The sequence below is a fragment of the Hyperolius riggenbachi genome, chromosome 2 (assembly GCF_040937935.1).
Source record: "Hyperolius riggenbachi isolate aHypRig1 chromosome 2, aHypRig1.pri, whole genome shotgun sequence".
NCBI lineage: Eukaryota > Metazoa > Chordata > Amphibia > Anura > Hyperoliidae > Hyperolius > Hyperolius riggenbachi.
Genome location: NC_090647.1, coordinates 84,561,280 through 84,582,179, shown reverse-complemented (window position 1 = coordinate 84,582,179; position 20,900 = coordinate 84,561,280). Strand labels below are relative to the sequence as shown.

Genomic DNA, 20,900 nt, shown 5'->3' with positions numbered 1-20,900 from the left:
GCTGCCCGCGGCATCGATTTCTAACAGATTTGATCAGAGTGATCGAATCGGCTATTGGTGGGAAAATTTGGTAAGGAAATGGCCATCTTTAGCTGGATCAAAATACTCAACATCTAATCAAATCACAAAATCAAAAAGTTCCATTTGTAGCATATACTAGTCAACTTTCGCTAAATATATTTTAAAGTTCTTTGGACACTCTTTTTTAAAACCGCTATGGTGTTAAATTCTCATATAAATAAATATACAAATGTAACCTACAATTAATTCATTTAAATGGCACAGCTAAGAATCTCTCTTGGAATGACACAAATAGTTATTAATAAACTTAAAATGCAGTTGTGGACCTTGTAACAAGTAAACTTTGCAGAGAGACTTACCAACAGAGATGCAGTGGAATTGTCTGGGGTCTGGCACTGGGTATGCTGCCTGGTACAGCGCTGGCCCATGGCTCAAGTTGAGGGGTGAGGATCCAGAATGTTGCCTGCCGATGCCCGATGGACAGTACTGAGAGCTGAAGGAGGAGAAGGCTGCCTTGAGCAGGGGGATGCCTGGTGGAGGGGTGTGGAGCTGGGATGCTGCCACACACATCGGGCACACGCACAAGAGTCCTGACTTCCGTGAGTGGCAGGAGCCAGCAGACAGTCCATGCAGGGGGTGAGCAGGGTGCATTGCATAGGGGAACAGAGGTGGGCTGTTCTCATCCTTCTTCTCGTTGGTTTCCCTTAGGATCAGGGAGTCTACTAGGAAGGAGCGAGGCATGGGTGCGGGTGGTCCAAGTGCAGCTCTGGCTCCTGGGCACAAAGATGGCACGATGATGTCTAATATAAGAGAAGCAGGGATGCTGCTAGCTTGCCTCTGCACCAGCAATGCCTCTGGACTGAGTCCTCACAGTTTTATGCACATTGCTCGTAGCCTTGTCCGGTGCAGGTCTATAGTTGTGCTCTGCACATGCAGAACTCAGAACAGTGTCTCTGCTGTCTTGTCTATGGATAGTGCTGGGGAGCTGCTTCAGTCTCTGCTCTGAGCTGTCCTCTGGTTGTCTCTGCTCAGTGTGTCTCCAGAGAGTTGAGCACAGGAGGGTGCTGGCCAGCAGTGTGGTGCTGAAACTCCTCTCCCTCAACTTATATAGGGTTCTCCTCACCATGTGATGCGGCCAGTGCACTCAATAGCCTCTTTTTGTGGCTTTTCTCTTGGCATTCCCTCTGCACGCTTCTTCATTATTTCACTTGTTAACTAAATGAACTGCATAATGTACTCTATTCTTGTCAGCCCCACCCAGGCCGTCTCCCACCCTCATCTCCCCACTCCGGGATTTATTTTCCTATTCCCTGGCTATTTAATATTCTTTTATCTCTCTGCACTTTGCGTTGCTGAATATAAGCAGGTTGGTCCCGTGGCTGATATATGAAAATAGTGTTTGGGTATTATAGGAAGCGTGGTAAGGGTCAGCCCTATTCTCTATTCTTTGGCCACCTGTAGAAGCCTTCTTTGCTGCTCTCACCGTGTCTGGACTATGAGCTGCTCCGCATCCCTCTCCGCTATGGACTACACGGGACACTGCCACAGTGAAATTAGACCTTCTTTCCTTATTTTAAGAGAAATTAAACAGGTTTCCTAATTTTCTCAAGCAAATATTCTAGAAAATAAGTTATCTTCTTTTCAAATTTGTATTCTGTCCCTAGCCTGGCTGAGTCTCATTTTCATCAGAAATAAGTAGATAGATAGATATAAGTTAGATAGATAGATAGTAACTCTGTGGTTAGTATTTGATGTCAAATTATAATAATACTAAATAGAGTATGCAAATATATATCGGCTGATTTATTAATTTTGGTGAAATGATGATGATTTAGAGGATAAGATCAAAACCGTGAAATTCAAGGTTTACTTGATGAAGTCACGCATCAAATAATTACATCTACCATATTTAAATGTTACTTATTGCTTACAATGATCAAAAACAAACAAAAAAATACTTTGATATTTTTCCAGACAATTCAGTACAAATATAATAATTTTTTTACTCAACTAGTTTATATCTATCGTGTTTATATTACTAAGTGGGTTAAAAGATTATTTTTTTGCACCTGTTCACAATTTGTGAACCATAAAGAACAGATAGCAGTTTACAAAATCCCTAAAAAACATTCCAAGCAGGGTTGGCTGTCAAGTTTTTAATAAACCAGTCTGGCATCATGAATGTTAATGTGTGTTTTATTCTATATATATAATTTGTCACTATAAGTAAAAAGTGAAACTTAAATTAAACGGTGTTATTTATTTTGTGAGCAGTAGGATGACAGAAGTTGTCTTAAAAAAAATGTTACTTTTTTTTTCTTTGATTAGAGATGGTTGAAGTGAGCTACTTGTAAGCTCGTAAATTTGTATTCATTAGGCAAAAATCAATTATTAATCAAATTGCATTTACTCATTTTACTACTGTACTCCGTTGTATTCCCATGAAACAAAGGGCTCTACAGTAGATATGGAGTGAAGCTGGTATCACTATGGGGAATTCAGATCTGACTACATCTGTAAGGAGGCCCCAAAAATACAATTATTATAAGTCATGTTGACTTTCTAAACTTTGACTCCAAAGCAGTCATTCCTGCAGGTACTGTTCAGAAGCAATAACAATGCAGCACACTTGACTGATTACTGTTACAGACATTTTTAGGCATTCCAGAAATATTACTTTTATCACTACTGATATCATCATCATCATTATTTGTGTTTACTACTAGTGCTGAAAAAACAAACACATTTTCTTGCTAATCTTTACCCAACCAAACAAATATCTTGCAGATATGCTAAGTTCTTTTTTTTAATTTTAGACAGAAACATTTAATAAATGTATTTTTCCTTTTACTTGATTGTAAACGACTGAAAATGAGTGCATTAACGTGTCATTGTAGATAGTGCACGATGATTGGAGGATTCGAGTCACTACTGGTCACCACAGTGGGGAGGCAGAGGCCGCATTCTGAGAGTTTATGGCATTTTGTTTTTAAATACAGGTAGTCCCTGATTAACAAACGAGATAGGGACTGTAGGTTGGTTCTTAACCTAAATCTGTCCATAAGTCAAAACACTGTTCCATCTTTGCCCCTATAGCTCATCTAATCCCCCCTGTGCCTCCGGTGTGTCACCTCTGTTCTCCTGTGCCTTTAGTGTCTCCCTCTGTCCCCTCACAGTGACACCTCTGTCCCCCTCATGCCCTCTGTGTACTGTAGCAAAATGTAATTTTACTGTTTTAAAAACATTTTTTCTTACATGTTTTTTAATTAAGTCTCTCAAAAACTACAAGGTGTTTTTAAAAAAAAAAATTTTTCCTTGTTCCCACAGAATCAAATTTCACATTTTCAGGCCGTTTGTATTGACGGGTCATTCATAAATCGGGTGTTTGTAAGTTGGGGACTACCTGTACTCTGGACAGAGCAGTGGAAAAATATCTAACAGACACCTGTAACTGTTCGTGTTAGGGGTAAGTTATTTCTATATTAAAATAAAAAAAATTGGAGTTCTCCAACAGCAGTGAAGGGTAGGGCAAGTATTCCTTACCTGGTCAGTTGGTAGACTGACACCTGGGTCGGAAAATAACAGATTGTCCTAATCCAGTGTGGTCTCAATTCAACAACAGTTATTCTCTGTATTATACTTATCCTTATTGCTTTAGTATACTGTAAAGCTCCTAAGCTCACAGCACTTTATAACACATGTTATATTTTCATTTCCGTAAAATTTTTCTAAGTATGATTTTTGTTTTTTTGTATTTGCTACGCAGTTCCTACATTGTGTCTAGAGAGAGAAGATGGTGTGAGCAAGGTTCTTTCACAGGCAACAGCCAGCAAAATAAGCACTATTCCACTGGGAGCCAGATGTAATATATTCATTTAGAGAGTATTAGTATATATAAATCTGTTTAACAGGTAATACATATTAATAATGATATGGGCTATTAAGGCACAAAAACCCCATTGCTTTGCATAATTGATGGACTGATGCTGAGAAGATGGATAAGCGGCGGATAAAATGGACATATTATGTGCTTTAGGGGGCAGAAAACCAGTCCTGCACCTGCAGTCCTCCCCACCCTCAGGCGAGGGACCAGCAGAGGCGCCTGGGGGCAAAAGAGTTAACTCCCCCCCTTGAATGGACACCCAGCCAAAGCTACTGGGAAGAATATCTCAAAAATAACCAGTTTTTTTTTTCTTCTGCAGTTTGAACCTTATTGAATGTCATTGAAGAAAGTTTTGAATGCCTGATAAAGAGGAGCGATTAAAGTGTGTGACAGCAGAGGATAAGCAAACACAAAGGGATCTCTGTCACACTTTGGGCAAAATCCGTGGGCTTTTTACCAAGCCTTCTTTCTATGATTGAATTAAGTAATAGGAAGACATTTTCTTTCACTTTACAGCCATTAGGAGTGGAAAAAAAGAAAAAAAAAAGACTTCAAAGCAGATTGCACTTTCTAATGGCCGGGCGGACAATGGCATCTGTTTTGTGGCAAAATATTTGAGAGGGATTGTTTTGCAATTATGGCGTAAATACAAGTCTGGTAAAAATGCGCACATGATGCATGGGTTGCTTGGTCGCCGGTTATTATCGCCGGCAGGGCGCTGTGCGCTTCCCATGCTACGTGTACCGTCTGCTGCTACCAGCGTGACACCTCATTTATTAACGGGGCACAATTAATAAAGAAAAAAAACTCTTATATGGACACGTCGGACTGGTGCTTTACAATGATAAGCATTCAATTATTTTAACTATTTTGTAATGAAGGCAGAAGTATCGGACAAGGGGGGTGGCTCACAAAGCTTACGTATTTTTCACCGTAACTGTGAGCAGAGCTAACGCATGAGATAAACAATGAAGGAGAGATAATTCATGGGATAAACAGATAAGGAGAGATAATTCATGAGATAAACAATGAAGGAGAGATAATTCATGGGATAAACAGATAAGGCGAGATAATTCATGAGATAAACAATGAAGGAGAGATAATTCATGGGATAAACAGATAAGGAGAGATAATTCATGAGATAAACAATGAAGGAGAGATAATTCATGGGATAAACAGATAAGGAGAGATAATTCATGAGATAAACAATGAAGGAGAGATAATTCATGGGATAAACAGATAAGGCGAGATAATTCATGAGATAAACAATGAAGGAGAGATAATTCATGGGATAAACAGATAAGGAGAGATAATTCATGAGATAAACAATGAAGGAGAGATAATTCATGGGATAAACAGATAAGGCGAGATAATTCATGAGATAAACAATGAAGGAGAGATAATTCATGGGATAAACAGATAAGGAGAGATAAACATTGAGTTAAAGTGGACCTGAACCATTGTAGCACAGGACAGGATAGAAAACATAGAGAAATGCACCCTCTATGTATTTAGAGAGTTTAGCCTCTCTAATCCCCCCTCATCTGTGACTAGTCACAAGTTGTAATTTGATCTCTCAGCTGTGTTAGCTCAAGAATCTTCTCTGCCATGGCAGAGCATCTAATTTGTAAACATAGGATGTTAACCCTATGTCTGCTTCCATGAAAACAGGAAGTAGACACACTGCAGATTTATTGCGAGATTCGTATCAGCTGTAATAAAGAAATGTTTTTCTTTAAAGGTTATTATGATGTTGCTTATCTTTTAGAGCAGAGAGGAAGTTCCGAGTTCAGGTCCACTTTAGAAACTGGGGGAAAGAGGCGCCTCGAGGTATGAGGATAGTGGCTGGGTAAAGCCAATAAAAGTTTTAAAACTGCTTACCTCCAAGAAAGGACCAAGCCTATACGGGGTAAGTAAAAAAAAATGTTATTATAAGATCAGACACTTGGGGGATAACACGTTTCGCGGATCTTTGCCCGCTTCTTCAGATCAATAAACATGATGTCTGTTGTGCAGAGTATCACAAGTGTGGAGAGCCTAAACACTGAGTTCAGGGAAATCTTAAGACAAATAAGAAAATGAGCTTAAAGGGATACTGTAGGGGGGTTGGGGGAAAATGAGTTGAACTTACCCGGGGCTTCTAACGGTCCCTCGTAGACATCCTGTGCCCACGCAGCCACTCACTGATGCTCCGGCCCCGCCTCCGGTTCACTTCTGGAATTTCAGACTTCAAAGTCTGAAAACCACTGCGCCTGCGTTGCCATGTCCTCAATCCCGCTGATGTCACCAGGAGCGTACTGCGCAGGCACAGACCATACTGGGCATGCGCAGTATGCTCCTGGTGACATCAGCGGATGCGAGGACACGGCAACGGAGGCGCAGTGGATTTCAGACTTTAAAGTCTGAAATTTCAGAAGTGAACCGGAGGTGGGGCCGGAGCATCAGTGAGTGGCTGCGTGGGCACCGGATGTCTGTGGGGGACCATTAGAAGCCCCGGGTAAGTTCAACTCATTTTCCCCCGACCCCCCTACAGTATCCCTTTAACTTACGTGGGGCTTCTTACAGCTCCCTGGAGTCGTCCTGCGCTCACAACGTCGGTTCGAGTTCCTTTCGGCAAGCAGTGGCGACTCCACAATGCTGGCCGGGCCACGTACATCCTCACTGCCCATTGTGCGCATGTACAAAATGTACAGTACTGCTTTTCTAATTACATATTTTTGTTGTTACATGTTACGGTATTGTATAAACTATTGTATGTAGTTAAAAAGAAAAAAACTGTGAGATTTGCGATGCCGTACCAACTGTGTATTACTTGACTTTAGTACAAAACTATTTGGCCATCATTCACCAATGACCATTTGTCAATAGCCAGGGTGAGCAAGGGGAGTGGGTTTAGATTGCTGGCGATCAAATGTGCCAAAAAAAAAAATGGTTTCTTTGATGGGCAGTGAAATCCGCAAACGCACTGTTAACCGTTTCGGTTTCAGGCAATATTTGTTTCTTGATTGTGAGATTAGGTTTGGGTTTTACTGATTCGTTTCATTGAAGAAAAAAAAAGGATAAAGAAAAATAGCATGAAAACGGCACCACGTTTGGCATGCAATTATTTTGCACTCTCATTCACTTTATTCCAAACACATTTGCATAAAAAGGCAGCAGGCGCTGTGTTTGCGTTTGGTGAAAAATCAAAGTGCATTGCAGCGACAACAGTGAAGAAGACTAACTGCAATTTCAATTACTTTAGCAATCAGCCAAATTCAGATCAGAACACTTGGGAAAGGTACCTTAAAGTAAACCAAAGATGAGTATTTGCCCCATTGTTATACATACCTGGGGCTTCCTCCAGCCCCATCGGCACGGATCTCTCCCACTCCGCCTTCCTCAGTCTTCCCCCTCTTCTGTAACAGGTCCTGTAACTTCGGCCTGTCTCGGCCAGTCTGAGCATGTGCAGTGCCCTCTTCCGTTTCTCTTCAGCGGCTGAGAACGTTCTGCACAGACGCAGAATGCTCCCAGCCACCTGAGAGAGATGAAGGAGCGCACTGCACATGCTCAGACTGGCCGCGACAGGCCGAAGTTACGGGACCCGTTACAGAAGAGGGAAACTTTTAAGAGGAATTTTAAAGGGGAACTTTAACCTAGGATTGAACTTCATCCCAATCAGTAGCCGGAACCCACTTTCCTATGAAGAACGTTTACCTTTTCTCGAATAGATCATCTGGGACATCTGTATAGCTGATCATGTGGTAAAATCCCCCCCACAGTGTGATGTCAGTCAGGGCCATGGCCATTACAGTTTTCTGTCATGAACCTTGTTGCATTGTGGAAAATCATTGGCTCAACTGCCAAGCAAGCAGTATCTTCCTCTGTGCATAGATTTCTCAGTAACAAACATTCTGCAGAGTTCACCTGGCAGAACTAAAGATATCACCACCAGTGATACATTTCAGAATCTAAATCAAAGTGAGGAAAGATTTTACAATGGGCAAACACTGACTTAATCATCTACAAGTAATAAAATGTAAGCAATTTTATTCATTACGTTCTATGCCACACGCCGTTATGCCGCAACATACAAGGCGCACTGTGAATGACGCATGGGTGGTGCATTGCTGTGTGGCAACAGACAGAAGTTTGATACTTACCTGAATAGTGTGAAACCTCTGAAGAGGCTTCCCAGAAGATTTTCCAGCCCACCATTTCAACACTCCCTCTCTCTATATCTAGAGGTAATGGTGAATGCAACTTTCCTGGAGTCTCATATTCTTATGTGTAATTTAAAGAGGAAATCCAGTGAAAATAATGTAATAAAAAGTGCTTCATTTTTACAATAATTATGTAGAAATGATTTAGTCAGTGTTTGCTCATTGTAAAATCTTTCCTCTCCCTGATTTACATTCTGACATTTATCACATGGTGACCTTTTTACTGCTGGCAGGTGATGTCAGTGGAAGGAGATGCTGCTTGCTTTTTTTGGCAGTTGGACCCAGCTGTAAACATTTCCCACAGTGCAATGAGGTTCACATACAGGAAACTGTCAGGACCATGGTCCTGACATCACACTGTGGGAGGGGTTTCACCACAATATCAGCCATACAGAGCCCCCTGATGATATGTTTAAGAAAAGGGAAAGATTTCTCATGGGAAAGGGGGTATCAGCTACTGATTGGGATGAAGTTCAATTCTTGGTCACGGTTTCTCTTTAAGTGCTAAAAATCTAAGACTGAACAGTAAGCAGAATCCATTTAATGTCATTTCACTTTTACACAACTTTTTGAAGGTTTTTATTTCCCATTTCTTCATGTCTTTACAAAGACCTCATTCCCACCGAAACATCACGGCCCAGTATAGAAAACTACGTACCGTATTCATGCATTTTCTGAGTATTTTTCCGTAAGATTCTGTGCATTTGTCTTGCATTCCGGTTCAATGCAAATGACTGTACAAGTAACTGCATAAATTATTCCTAATAATAAGAACTGCTGTGGACAGTAATACAAAATGCAAACATATTGGGGAACTGCATGCCCTTGTGCTTCTCTGCTGCATCCAATCGCAGAATACAGGTACGCCTTAACCAGGTGGGTATGAACCTTTAGGCCTCTTTCACGCTGACATGTTTTCATTGCATTGGGTTACCCTTTTTTACCATAGGGTAATGCTATAGCAATGAAAACCTATGGGGCCTTGTATACCTACCGCAGTGCGATGTATCACATTAAGGGCTTGTCTCCACTAGTGCGGCGTGCGTCCCACAGACGCACGCCGGCACTGAGCGGGTGGGCAGGATCGCAGGCGAATGCCATGAGCCGTGCTATGCACGGCTATGGGATTCGCAGCCTCCGTGGCTAATTCTGCGGGGGGTTCCGGCCGAATTGATCCAGCAAGCGATTCGGCAACGGCGCCATTATCCCCTATGGCAGAGTTTCCCCGTGCGATTCATGTGCGGGGAAACTCTGCGGAATCGCGGCGGAAACCGCGATAGTGGAAACGGCCCTTACAGCAACAACGACAGCGTGTTATCGCCGACTACGCATGGCGAAGTGCAGCAATCAAAAGTCGTGTAAGTCTATGGCACTGCAGATATTTTAAACTGTTTGCCACTGACATTCGCATTGTGCATGCGTGGAATTGCCTGTATTTTGACAATACACTTCCGTGCACTTCCTATTCCCACCACAGGAAGTAAGTGCTAGAGCCTCACTTCCTTCTTGTCTTGCAGTCAGAAGTGAGTTAACCCGCGCATTGCTTCAGTAATCTCCGTAGGCTGTTTTTGAAGTTGCGTTGCGATGTGATAGCACAGCAACAAAAATGCTGGTGTGAAACCAGCCTAAAGAATACATGAGGTGAAGTGACATGATGAGATAAACATGTGTATGTACAGTGCCAGGCACACAAATAACTAAGCGGTGTTCCTTTTTTCTTTCTGTGCCTGAAGGAGTTAAAAATCATGTATGCAAGTGACAGTTCCTGTCCAGTTTGGGACTGGGTCGGACTATAGCAAAACCCTCACTTTTAAGGAATTACAACCATAAACTACTTTCCTGGCAGTGAATGGCTTCTGAGAGTGGAAGATAGATAAAAAGGGTTAATAGTTCATAGATTTTAGCTCTGGCATACCTCAATGAATGTGTCATTGAGCAGAGATGATGAACAACAATTCAATTCAATTCACTTTATTGTCATTGTGTAGCACAACAAAATTACTTTTCATGACAACCCCACGGTGCATATAGGGAACATAGTGATAGTAAAAAGGAAGAGAAGAAATTATACAAGTATGCCAGGTATTACAGATGTTTAAACAATTTGTACACAGTGGTAATTATTTCAGAGAGGATTCAGAGTTCATCAAGTTTATGGCAGATGGGAAAAAGCTGTCCTTCAGTCTGTTTGTGTGTGTGCGGATTGATCTAAAACATTTACCTGATGGAAGGAGCTCAAACAAGGCATTTCCAGGGTGAGTGTTGTCCTTGATAATGTTTTGGCCCTTCTCACGCTGCGAGTATTATACAAGAGAGTTCCAGTGATAGTAGTTCAGTGCCAATAATGGCTTCTGCTGTTTTAACAACTCGCTGCAGGGCTTCTCGAGTAGCCTTGGTGCAGCTGTTGTACCAGGCCGTCATGCAATTGGTCAGAACGCTTTCTATAGTGCATCTGTAGAAATTAACCAGCAGCTTCTGTGGGAGGTTAGCGCTCCTTAGTTTTCTCAAAAAGTAGAGGCGTTGTTGTGCTTTGCCAGTTAGAGCTAAAGCATTGTCAACCCAGGACAGGTTCTGCGATGGTGACTCCCAAAAATTTGAAGCTGGAAACTCTCTCCACAGCCTCTGCATTGATCATTAGCGGTAGGTGAGAGGTCTTTTTAGTGGTCCTAAAGTCCAGAATAATTTCTTTGGTCTTCTTTGTATTAATAACAGGTTGTTAATGTCGCACCATGCAGTCAAAACTTTTATAAAGCGATTTTCTCTAGTAGGACCCAAAGAACATAAGCTTGTCTCAGATCAGTACATAGTGATGTGTTACAGGGAATAAATGCATGTGATCATAAATGCCCGACTAAACAGGTGGCTTTTCAGTTTTGATTTGAATTTGATTTGAAACGGCAGTGGCAGCATTGACAGAAAAGCCTGGCTCCAAATTAACAGTAAAAACTTAAAAAGTAGATTTAAATCTAAAATAAAACTGTGGTATATCTAAAAGAAAAAGTAATGTTTAGAAGGAGGATAACTCGTGTTTCCTTTAAGCCAAAACTTGATAAATAGCATGTTTCGGAAATACAGTATAAAAAATAAACATTGGTCCATGTGCAATTCACTTTTCACCTGAGGTATCTCCTAGACCGAGGGCATTGTTTTCATCTTCTCTACAATTGAAAATGTACCCATAAGTCAGTAAAAATTTATTTTAACCTATTTTGGTTCCTGGACGTAGAAACTACGTCTAGGAACCATGCGTGCTCCCGTGGCCGATCGCGCGCGTGCACGCGTGCTCCCGGCCCGCGGTTCGTTAGCCAGGCAATTAGTGAATCGGGCTATGGTGCCCGATCACTGATTCCTCTCCCCCTCTGAAAAAGCGATAGCTTCTCTCGGAAGCTGCGCCTTTTCTGGCTGTTACCTCCCCCATGCGTCGCTCTAAGCGTTTGTTGCGCTTAGAGTGACGTCATGTAAACAAACTCATGGCCGCCATCTTGTGACCAAAAAGTAATACTACAACTAAAAGTAAAAAAAAATAAAACTAAACACACATTTACATTATAAAACTATAGTTTACATCCCACCCTCCCAAAACTACCCAAATAAAATGTTTAATATAAAAAAAAAAAATTACAATAAAAAAAAAAAAAACATGTAAATATTTACCTAAGGGTCTAAACTTTTTAATTATCAATGTAAAGATGATATATCTCTATATTTTTTTTATTTTAAACTTGTAAATAGTGATAGATGCAAAATGGAAAAAATGCACCTTTATTTCCAAATAAAATATTATCGCCATACATTGTGATAGGGACATAATTTTAACAGTGTAATAACCGGGACATATGGACAAATACAATACGTGAGTTTTAATTATGGAGGCATGTATTATTTTAAAACTATAATGACTGAAAACTGAGAAATAATGATTTCTTCCGTTTTTTTCTTATTCTTCCTGTTAAAATGCATTTACAGTTAGGCCCCGTTCACATTGCACGCGTTCCCGTCCGCGTTTCGGGAACGCGTGCGGGAGGCCGACACGCACGACATCAGACAGTGCATAGAGTGCACTGTCTGATGTTCACACTGCATGCGTTCCGGACCTGTGCGGTCCGGGAACGCATGCTGCACGCGTTTCCTAGCAAAACGCGCGGCTGTCCCATTCACTTTCAGTGAATGGGATCAGCCACGCAACGCACAGAGACGCACATGACGTGCGTTCCTGTGCGTTGTGTTCTGAACGGAACGCGCCTGCGTTCTGTGATGTGAACGGGGCCTAAAGTGGCTCTTAGCAAAATGTACCCCCCAAAGAAAGCCTAATTGGTGGAGGAAAAAACAAGATATAGATCAGTTCATTGTGATAAGTAGTGATAAAGTTATAGGCTAATCAATGGGAGGTGAACAACATTTCTCAAGTGAAAACGATGGAACGCGAATGGGTTAAGAATTTTCTAGCTTGCTGGTGTATTAGAAGGCATTTTATGACAAGGAATGAAAATATCACCCAGGAGAAAACTCAAGAGAAAAAGTGAATTGCATATGGGCCATTGAGTATAAACCTTATCTACAGATTAATGTCTCTTTCCCATGGACAGTTGAACTGTGTGGCCAGCAAGCAGTTACCAAGCAGTAGTGAGCAGTTGCCAGGAAGCAGTGAGCAGTTATCAGGCAGCAGCAAGCAGTTGTGAGAGTTTGAGAGGCATCTCCCTGCCTATGAACTGCCCGTGGAAAAGGGGCCTAAAATAGATCATCAGGGTTGTCTGTGTGGCTGATATTTTGGTGATACCCCTCCCACAGTGTGATGTCACTCATGTCCATGGTCCTGACAGTTTGCTGTCTGTGAACCTCATTGCTTTGTGGGAAATATCGTCTTTTTCCAACTGTTGGACAAGCAGCATCTCCCTCTGTGCACACAGCTCTCAGTAACAAACATGCTGTACCGATCACCTGGCAGAACTAAAGCACCTGGCATTTCACTGCCTATCAACTGCCCATGGAAAGGAGGTCTACGGACCCTTTTCCAGGAGCAGTTAAGCAGTGAAAATCCTCTCAAACTCACAAATGCTTGCTGCTGCCTGGCAACTGCTCACTGCTTCCTGGTAACTGCTTGCTGCTGCCTGGTAACGGCTCACTGCTGCCTGGTAACTGCTTGCTGCTGCCTGGTAACTGCTCGCTGCTGCCTGGTAAGTGCTTGCTGCTGCCTGGTAACTGCTTGCTGCTGCCTGGTAACGGCTCACTGCTGCCTGGTAACTGCTTGCTGCTGCCTGGTAACTGCTTGCTGCTGCCTGGTAACTGCTTGCTGCTGCCTGGTAACTGCTTGCTGCTGCCTGGTAACTGCTTGCTGCTGCCTGGTAACTGCTTGCTGCTGCCTGGTAGCGGCTCACTGCTGCCTGGTAACTGCTCGCTGCTGCCTGGTAACTGCTCAGTGCTGCCTGGCAACTGCTTGCTGCTGCCTGGTAACTGCTTGCTGACCACACAGTTCAACTGCCCGTGGAAATGAGCCCTCAGTCCCTATTTAGAAGGGAGCTCTGGTTAAGTAGGATTGATTTATAGTTGCATTTCATAGTAAAGTTAAAATTACAAAAGCGTTTCCATTTTGGAATATAAAAATCCAAAGTTTGGGCTGCAAGCTGCCATCTATAGTGAGATGTGTAGTAGGACCCTTTCACAGGGGAGGCTGAAGGCAGGGAATTCACCACCTGTCAGCTGCTCCCATGCAATGGAAAGGCAGCCAACCTATGGAGTCACGTCTGAGCGTGGCCGTGTGCCACTGTATGTCGAACATTGACACGCGTGGTGTTACAAACATTACCATCCGGCTGCATGAAATCGCAGCTTAAAGGTGCTTGTGGCCGGCAGCCAGGAGGCAGAACTGCCCGACAAGTGCCCAGTTCAGCCTCCCATGTACAAGGGCCCTGTTATAATAAAATGTAGGACAAAACTTAAAGAGGAATTTTAACCCAGGATTGAAGTTCATCCCAATCAGTAGCTGATACCCCCTTTCCCATGAGAAACCTTTGCCTTTTCTTAGGGCTCATTTCCACGGGCAGCTGAATTGTATGCTCAGTAAGCAGTTGCCAGGCAGTAACAGTTGTGAGAGTTTGAGAGGGATTTCACTGTCTATCAACTGCCCATGGAAAAGGGGTCTAAAATAGATCATCAGGGTGTCTGTGTGGGTGATATTTTGGTAAAACCCCTCCCACAGTGTGATGTCATGTCCATGGTCCTGACAGTTTGCTGTCTGTGAACCTCATTGCATTGTGGGAAATATCAGCTTTTTCCACCTGCCAAGCAAGCAGAATCTCCCTCTGTGCATACAGCTCTCAGTAACAAACATTCCGTACAGATCACCTGGCAGAACTAAAGATGTCACCATGTGATACATTTCAGAATGTAAATCAGGGAGAGGAAAGATTTTACAATGGGCAAACACTGACTAAATAATGTATAAATTAAAATTGTAAAAAATAAGCAAATTTATTCATTATGTTATTTTGTCAACAGAAAGAAGGGCTGATTTACAAGAGGACCTGTTTTGCCTGTTTTATAGCACCACGTTTATGAAAGATAGAACAAGTATTGAGAGTTTTGTGATAATGCAGTATGTTGGGATGCTACATGCTGTTATACTGCACCGTCACACGTCACATAGGTGGTGCATTGCAGTGCGGAAAGCCGCGATACAAAGCGGCTGTTACATAGTATCACTGTGAATGTAGCCTTACTGTACAGTATATTCTACTATCCTGGAAAAAGATACATTTTTACTTTGGGATACCCTCTTTCCCTGAGATAAGGACATCCCCTGAAAGTAAGCGCCAGCAAGAATTTTGAGCATGCTCAAAGTATAAGCCCTGCCCTGAAAGTAAGTCCTAGTGGCAGCAAGGAGAAAAAGTATGGCAACTTGTGTTATTACTGAGGCCCACAAACACAAGGTGCCATACTTGTTCCCCATAGGCTGTAGCTCGGGGACACAGTGGCATGAACTGGGGGAAAGAAGAGAATGCAGGGGGATATTGGAGGACACAGGGGACACCAGGAGGGCATGGGGGACAGCGGATGACATAAGAGGATGGGTATAGAGGAGGACACAGGGACATCAGGAGGATATAGGATAACATGTGACACAGGAGTTTAGGGGATAGAGGACACGTGTACAGAGGGGGACACCAGGAGGACACTCAAGGTACAAGGGGGACACCGGCACACAAGAGGTGGATCCAGCAGAGGAAGTGGTGGCACTGTGGGGAAGGCAGGAGGACACAGCACAGAAACTTGTGTGTTCCTAGAAATATAAGACACCCTCTGAAAATAAGCCCTAGTACAACATTTGAAGCAAAAATTAATATAAGACGCTGTCTTGTTTTCGGGAAAACACGGGTGGTGTTTAAAGAGAATCTGTACTCTGAAATTCTTACAATAAAAAGCATACCATTCTATTCATTATGTGCTCCTGGTCCCCTCTGTGCTGTTTCTGCCATTCTCTGCTGCAAACCTGGCTTGTAATTGCCAGTTTTAGGCAGTGTTTACAAACAAACTAACCAGCTTCTAATAGGCTCAGCTAAGCAGAGTGTGTTAGTCACACAGAGCCTGCAGGGGGTGTGTACAGCTTCTAGCTAATCACAAGCAGCCCTGCACATTCCAGTCTGACTGCCTCAGCCTGACTGTGCCGACTATAGAGAGAAGATTAGATCATATAACAGAGATAACACAGCTACTGTGCAATTAGGAAAAGCTGCAGTAAGCCAGACCACATTAGAAAAGGCATAGGAACTTATAGCATAGAAGAAATAAAGATAAACAATTTGTTACAGAGTCTCTTTAAGCGCTTGGATCTCTCCCGTGATTTGCACAATCGTGCAAGTGCAGCGATTTCTCAGAGTCATTTTGATTTTGTAGTCACTGATGCGATCGCTCTGCAGTTCGCAACGCTGCTAATGAGACCACACCCATCGGGATCCACTAGCACTAGTGGGTCCGAGCCCTAAGCTACCTCTTTGCAGCAGGGCCAGGGATTCATAGGGTCAAACTGGGCAGTTGCCCTGGGCCCGACGCTCCTTAGGGGCCCCACAAGTCGGACTGCAGAGGTCATGTGTTTACTGTCAGTACAGGAAGAAAAGATAAGGGACCCCACAATCATTTCTGCCATGCTCCCATTTTATCTAAAACCATCCCTGATTGGCAGAAAAGTAAAAATGGAAGACCTGCTTTGATTTTGCAGCACATTGACAGCAGGGTAGGGTGGGGCAGCAGTCTGCAGCCAGGCCACAGGACTCCATAGGGATACCTAGATAGAGATGGGCAATGACATGCAGTGGCATAGCAATAGGGGGTGCAGAGGTTGCAACCGCACTGGGGCCCTTGGGCCAGAGGGCCCCTTAGGCAGAGGCGTAGCTAGGGTTTTCAGCGCCCGGGGACAAAGACTATTAATGCGCCCGCGTGGTCACATAATAAATGTGGGCGTGGTTATGGGTGGAGCCAAATGTATATGGAGGTTAGCAGGCTCACGCTCACCCACCCTCCCTCAGGATGTACCTTCCAGCATGTTCCAAGACAAATTCAGCAATCATGAGCCCCCCCCATCAAGACAAATTCAGCAATCATGAGACCCCCAACATAACCAACTCAGCAATCATGAGGCCCCCAACAAGACAAATTTAGCAATCATGAGGCCCCCAACAAGACAAATTCAGCAATCATGAGGCCCCCAACAAGACAAATTCAGCGATCTTGAGGCCCCCAACAAATCATGAGGCCCCCAACAAGACAAATTCAGTAACCATGAGGCCCCCAACAAGACAAATTCAGCAGTCATGAGTCACATAAATAGACAGCATTTCACATAAATAGGTAGAATGCCCCCTTAATATGGTAGACACCTCTCACCTGGCAGCAGTTCTCCAAAATACACTCAATCTGACGTGGTTCCCCAAAAATAGGTAGCCCCAGGTCTATAGTTGTCCCCAGAATAGGTGGCCAGCAGTATAGATGTCCCCAGAATAGGTGGCCAGCGGTATAGATGTCCCCAGAATAGGTGGCCAGCGGTATAGATGTCCCCAGAACAGGTAGCCAGGGGTAGAGATGTCCACAGAACAGGTAGCCAGGGGTATATGTGCCCAGTATATGTAGGCAGGGATATGTGTGCCCAGTATATGTAGCCAGAGGTATATGTGCCCAGTATATGTAGCCAGGGGTATATATGCCCAGTATATGTAGCCAGGAGAATAATATGTGCCCAGTATATATAGTCAGGCGTATATGTGCCCAGTATATGTAGCCAGGGGTATATATGCCCAGTCCATGTAGCCAGGGGGTATATATGCCCAGTCCATGTAGCCAGGGGGTATATATGCCCAGTATATGTAGCCAGGGGGTATATATATGCCCAGTATATGTAGCCAGGGGGTATATATGCCCAGTATATGTAGCCAGGGGGTATATATGCCCAGTATATGTAGCCAGGGGGTATATATGCCCAGTAGATGTAGCCAGGGGGTATATATGCCCAGTAGATGTAGCCAGGAGTATATATGCCCAGTAGATGTAGCCAGGGGTATATATGCCCAGTAGATGTAGCCAGGGGGTATATATGCCCAGTATATGTAGCCAGGGGGTATATATGCCCAGTATATGTAGCCAGGGGGTATATATGCCCAGTATATGTAGCCAGGGGGTATATATGCCCAGTAGATGTAGCCAGGGGGTATATATGCCCAGTAGATGTAGCCAGGGGGTATATATGCCCAGTAGATGTAGCCAGGGGTATATATGCCCAGTAGATGTAGCCAGGGGTATATATGCCCAGTAGATGTAGCCAGGGGGTATATATGCCCAGTATATGTAGCCAGGGGTATATATGCCCAGTATATGTAGCCAGGGGGTATATATGCCCAGTAGATGTAGCCAGGGGTATATATGCCCAGTAGATGTAGCCAGGGGTATATATGCCCAGTAGATGTAGCCAGGGGTATATATGCCCAGTAGATGTAGCCAGGGGGTATATATGCCCAGTAGATGTAGCCAGGGGGTATATATGCCCAGTAGATGTAGCCAGGGGGTATATATGCCCAGTAGATGTAGCCAGGGGTATATATGCCCAGTAGATGTAGCCAGGGGTATATATGCCCAGTAGATGTAGCCAGGGGTATATATGCCCAGTAGATGTAGCCAGGGGTATATATGCCCAGTAGATGTAGCCAGGGGTATATATGCCCAGTAGATGTAGCCAGGGGTATATATGCCCAGTAGATGTAGCCAGGGGGTATATATGCCCAGTATATGTAGCCAGGGGTATATATGCCCAGTAGATGTAGCCAGGGGTATATATGCCCAGTAGATGTAGCCAGGGGTATATATGCCCAGTAGATGTAGCCAGGGGTATATGTGCCCAGTAGATGTAGCCAGGGGTATATGTGCCCAGTAGATGTAGCCAGGGGTATATATGCCCAGTAGATGTAGCCAGGGGTATATATGCCCAGTAGATGTAGCCAGGGGTATATATGCCCAGTAGATGTAGCCAGGGGGTATATATGCCCAGTAGATGTAGCCAGGGGGTATATGTGCCCAGTAGATGTAGCCAGGGGGTATATGTGCCCAGTAGATGTAGCCAGGGGGTATATATGCCCAGTATATGTAGCCAGGGGTATATATGCCCAGTAGATGTAGCCAGGGGGTATATATGCCCAGTAGATGTAGCCAGGGGTATATATGCCCAGTAGATGTAGCCAGGGGTATATATGCCCAGTAGATGTAGCCAGGGGTATATATGCCCAGTAGATGTGGCCAGGGGTATATATGCCCAGTAGATGTAGCCAGGGGTATATATGCCCAGTAGATGTAGCCAGGGGTATATATGCCCAGTAGATGTAGCCAGGGGTATATATGCCCAGTAGATGTAGCCAGGGGGTATATATGCCCAGTAGATGTAGCCAGGGGTATATATGCCCAGTAGATGTAGCCAGGGGTATATGTGCCCAGTAGATGTAGCCAGGGGTATATGTGCCCAGTAGATGTAGCCAGGGGTATATGTGCCCAGTAGATGTAGCCAGGGGTATATATGCCCAGTAGATGTAGCCAGGGGGTATATATGCCCAGTAGATGTAGCCAGGGTTATATGTGCCCAGTAGATGTAGCCAGGGGTATATATGCCCAGAGTAGGTAGCCAGGTGTCCCCCTCCCTGCCTCCCCAGCAGGAGGGGAGCAGCGCAGAGAAGAGGGAGAGCTGCTCTCTCTCCATCGCTGTCCCCTCCGTTATTGTCCGGGTGCTGGCAGCGGCGGCGGGCGGAACTTACCTCCGTCTCGTCGCAGCGCGGATGGATCTGCCGCTACTCTGGTCTAGTCCAGACCAGAGCAGCGGCTGCGGGATCCGAACTTCCGGCCGGCGCTGGAGCGAGACGGAGGTGAGTCCCGCCCGCTGCGCCAGCACCCGGACTATAACGGAGGGGACAGCGATGGAGGGAGGGAGAGCCCTAAGGTGAGAGAAGGGGGGGAGATGGCCCCCTTCTCCACCGTCCGCATAGCTCTCCCTCTTCTCTGCGCTGCTCCCCTCCGCAGAAAAAAAAAAAATCAGCTCAGCTGGGCGCCCTTAGGGACCCGGCGCCCGGGGGCACTTGACCTACCCCGACCCCCCCTAGCTCCGCGCCTGCCCTTAGGGCCCTTCCTTTAACCGCAGTATTAGCTCTTTATTGGTCCTTCTATAGATGCTGCGAATAGTTGTAATCAGCAAACTGTATCCCAACCCCTTCTTGCACCCTGTGGTTGTCCTTGGCAGGTTTTGGTGCACTGTATCAATTGTTATATATAGAGTGCTTAGGGGGGGGGGCTATGTAAAACATGCACTGGGGCCCACAGCTCCTTAGCTACGCCACTGATGACGTACACATCATTTAACCTTGCATGCAGATTTAGGCCTCTTTTCCACGGACAGTTCAACTTGTGCTCAGCAGGAAGTTAGCAGGCAGCATTGAGCAGTTACCAGGCAGCAGCAGGCAGTTGTGAGAGTTTGTGAGGCATTTCACTGCTTATCAACGGTTCGTGGAAAAGAGGCCTTAATGCAAATTGCAGCTTGGGATGGTCACAATCAACAGGAAGTGCATTTAATTGGCTTAATTGCAAATTGCATACAATTACATTTGCTTTCAAGCCGAAGTTATTAAGATCTCATTAACCAGCTCTATCCACAAACAGGAAAAATAAACAGATTTTTCAAAGCTGGTGACAGGAAAGATAAGAACAATAGAGAGCAATATTTAAAGGGACCTGGGCTCAAACTCACATACATGAAGCCAGTGGAGACACACAACAGCTCCAAAACCTATGATTGTTAATTTATTGGCAAAGATTAGAACAGCGCTGGCCCAAAATCGGAACAGCTGTCCAGAGTGGCCAATCAGGATCCTCAATACCTGTACACACACTAGGTTCTCAGTAAGGACCTGAAGAATGATCTTTAAGCCTAGTACATACCTTCAATTATGATTGGCCAATCACTGACCAGTTTTACCACCTCCATGTAGTATGAGAGTTTACCTACACAATCTGCTCATAGTATTCAATATCTGTGGACCTTTATACTGCAGAGAGGTGGTATAATTACTCATTAGTGATTGGCCACTCACAATTGCAAGTGTGTATCAGGCTTAAGACTTGGCGTTCAGTTAGCTTCATAAACTCTTTTGCGTATGTTTAATAAAAATGGTGAAATATTGAGGAGCAACAAATTTACACGCCGAAAATTTACAAAATACATCATCCAGCAACAGACATGGCATTCCAATGCCCTAGTGTAACTAATGCTGCATACA

The 20,900-nt window shown here is 44.2% G+C and overlaps 1 protein-coding gene across 1 annotated transcript in view; it reads right to left on the bottom strand.

The window, feature by feature from the left end:
* Positions 1–762, bottom strand: part of GSX1 (GS homeobox 1) — a 1,728-nt gene extending 966 nt beyond the window's left edge. Inside the window, exon 1 of the mRNA XM_068265011.1 lies at positions 381–762. Coding sequence (XP_068121112.1) covers positions 381–762 — 382 coding nt within the window. The remainder of the gene's footprint in view (positions 1–380) is intronic.
* Between the last annotated feature and the right edge of the window lie 20,138 nt (positions 763–20,900).